This window comes from Bidens hawaiensis, unplaced genomic scaffold, assembly GCF_021521415.1.
Source record: "Bidens hawaiensis isolate Kalapana, Puna unplaced genomic scaffold, B.hawaiensis_p1.1 tig00037385_1, whole genome shotgun sequence".
Classification (NCBI taxonomy): Eukaryota; Viridiplantae; Streptophyta; class Magnoliopsida; order Asterales; family Asteraceae; genus Bidens; species Bidens hawaiensis.
The window spans coordinates 101176-103658 of NW_027505477.1; the positions used below are offsets into that span (position 1 = coordinate 101176).

At 38.5% G+C, this 2483-nt stretch overlaps 1 protein-coding gene across 1 annotated transcript; it reads right to left on the reverse strand.

The window, feature by feature from the left end:
- Positions 1 to 963: 963 nt before the first annotated feature.
- On the reverse strand, positions 964 to 1437 carry LOC143613423 (uncharacterized). Its single transcript, XM_077087130.1, has one exon. It carries the CDS (start codon positions 1435 to 1437, stop codon positions 964 to 966), a length of 474 nt encoding a protein of 157 aa, XP_076943245.1.
- Between the last annotated feature and the right edge of the window lie 1046 nt (positions 1438 to 2483).

Sequence of the window (2483 nt, forward strand, 5' to 3'; positions counted from 1 at the left end):
TCGAAATACAACCTTAACCCTTGGTTTTGTCAAATATTCATTAAAAGGCTTAACGGTCTTTTATTTATTTATTTTATTATTATTATTATTATTCTCTTTTTTTTAAATTTGACACAAAAATTAAAATTTAGAGAGATTTTTCAAAAAATATTTTATTGGACAAAACAAAGTTTAAGTAAACCCCTCCTCACACTTGAATCTCACATTGCCCTCAATGTGAAAAGATATATAAAAATGCAATACAAAATGTAGGGAAAGGATGAAAAGTAACTCCCCTATATGTCGGCGGCCAATGGTTGCGTCTGAAATCCACACTTCTCTTCCAGGTAGATGTTTCAACGAAAGAAGCAACAACCATCCAAACAACCAACTTAAAAAAATCATAAAAATAAGATAATATAATGTCTAGACTGGGCCCGGAACAACCAGTTCCCAAATATGTTGAAAATTGTCTAGACATTTCCTGAAAAAGTTTTTTTTTTATAAAAAAAAAAAACAGAAACTATGTGCAAGTGCCATGTTTTTTTTGTTAAGGATCCTGGCTAGACCCGAGACTTTCTTTCAAGGGTTCTTGGAATGGAGGAGCATTACCTCCGAGACGGTTCCAATTTGCCCTTCAACGTAGAGTTTTAAATGATGACCATTGACTTTAAATGACTGACCATCTCCATTTTCGATTTCCACGGTCTCGTAATCAAAAACCTTCTTTACCAAGTATGGGCCAGACCAACGAGATTTAAGTTTTCCTGGAAATAGACGAAGGCGGGAGTTGTATAACAATACGTGATTGCCTACTTGGAATTTCTTGTGGTCCTTCAAGCGAGCATCATGTAGCCTTTTTGTTCTTTCCTTGTAAAGTGATGAATTTTCATATGCCTGGTTCCTTAACTCTTCGAGTTCATGGATTTGAACAAATCTATTTTCACTTGCACTTGCAAAGTCGAGATTCACATCTTTTAAAGCTCAATAAGCTTTATGTTCAAGCTCCATAGGTAGATGGAACGCTTTCCCATACACAAGTTTAAACGGTGTTGTGCCTATGGGTGTTTCGTAAGCAGTGCGAAGAGCCCAAAGGGCATCGTCAAGCTTTTCGGCCCAATTCTTGCGGTTCAAACCAATTGTTTTCTCGAGAATTCTTTTGATGCCTCTGTTTGTGACTTCAACTTGTCCACTAGTTTGTGGATGATATGGTGTTGAGAATCGATGGTGCACTCCATATCGGGACAAGGCTTTTTCCATTTGGGCATTGCAAAAGTGGGTCCCTCGATCACTGATTAAAGCTTTTGGGGTACCGAATCGTGAAAACAACTTCTTAAGGAATTTGACAACAACCCTAGCATCAATAGTGGGGAGGGCTTGAGCCTCAACCCACTTAGAAACATAGTCAACTGCTACTAGGATGTATCGATTTCCAAAGGAACTTGGAAACGGTCCCATGAAGTCAATTCCCCAAACATCAAAGATTTCACAAACTTGAATGCTCTTTTGAGGCATTTCGTTTCTAAATGAAATATTCCCAGTTCTTTGACAAGCATCGCAAGCTTGGATCAAGGAATGGGAATCTTTGAACACTGTGGGCCAAAAGAATCCTGAATCAAAGACCTTTTTCACTGTGAGGGTTACACTATGATGTCCTCCAGTGGGTCCTTCATGGCAATGTTTAAGAACTTTCATGGCTTTGTTTCCGAAAATACACCTGCGTATAATCTGATCTGCCCCAACTTTGAACAAGTATGGATCTTCCCAAAAATAATACTTGAGATCAGAAACAAATTTTTTTACTTTGCTGGTGGGTTAAACCTTTTCGCATGATACCACATGCTAAATAGTTTGCATAATTGGCAAACCAAGGGCACTCATCTTCATCTTCTTTCAAAATCGTTTGAATGTGCATAAGAACCTCATGGGGGAAATTGTCATTTATGTGGGACCCCGATGGTTCGTGTGAAGCTGAGCACTCCAAACGCGAAAGATGATCGGCAGCGACATTTTCTGTGCCTCTTTTGTCTTGAATTTCAATATCAAATTCTTGAAGCAGCAATATCCAACGGATTAGTCGAGGCTTTGCATCTTGCTTGTTGAAAAGATAGCGAATGGCTGCATGGTCGGTGTAAACGATGGTTTTCGAAAGAACAAGATAAGATCTGAATTTGTCGAATGCAAACACCACCGCCAACAACTCTTTTTCTATGGTTGTGTAATTTTCTTGTACATCGTTGAGAGTCTTGCTGGCGTAGTATATTGGGTGAAAATGCTTATCTTTCCTTTGGCCTAGAACCGCTCCTACAGCAAAATCGCTTGCATCAAACATGATTTCGAATGGTAATGTCCAATCTGGAGCAACCATAATTGGAGCATTGACAAGTTTGTCTTTCAAAAGAGTGAATGCCTTCAAACACTCTTCAGAAAAAATAAATGGTGCATCTTTTTCAAGGAGTTGGGTAATTGGTCGAGTGATTTTTTAAAAATCTTTTATGAAGCGG

What these genes read in the sequence shown, in the direction of transcription:
- LOC143613423 (XM_077087130.1), bottom strand. Translation starts at nt 1,437, where the DNA reads ATGGGACCGTTTCCAAGTTCCTTTGGAAATCGATACATCCTAGTAGCA.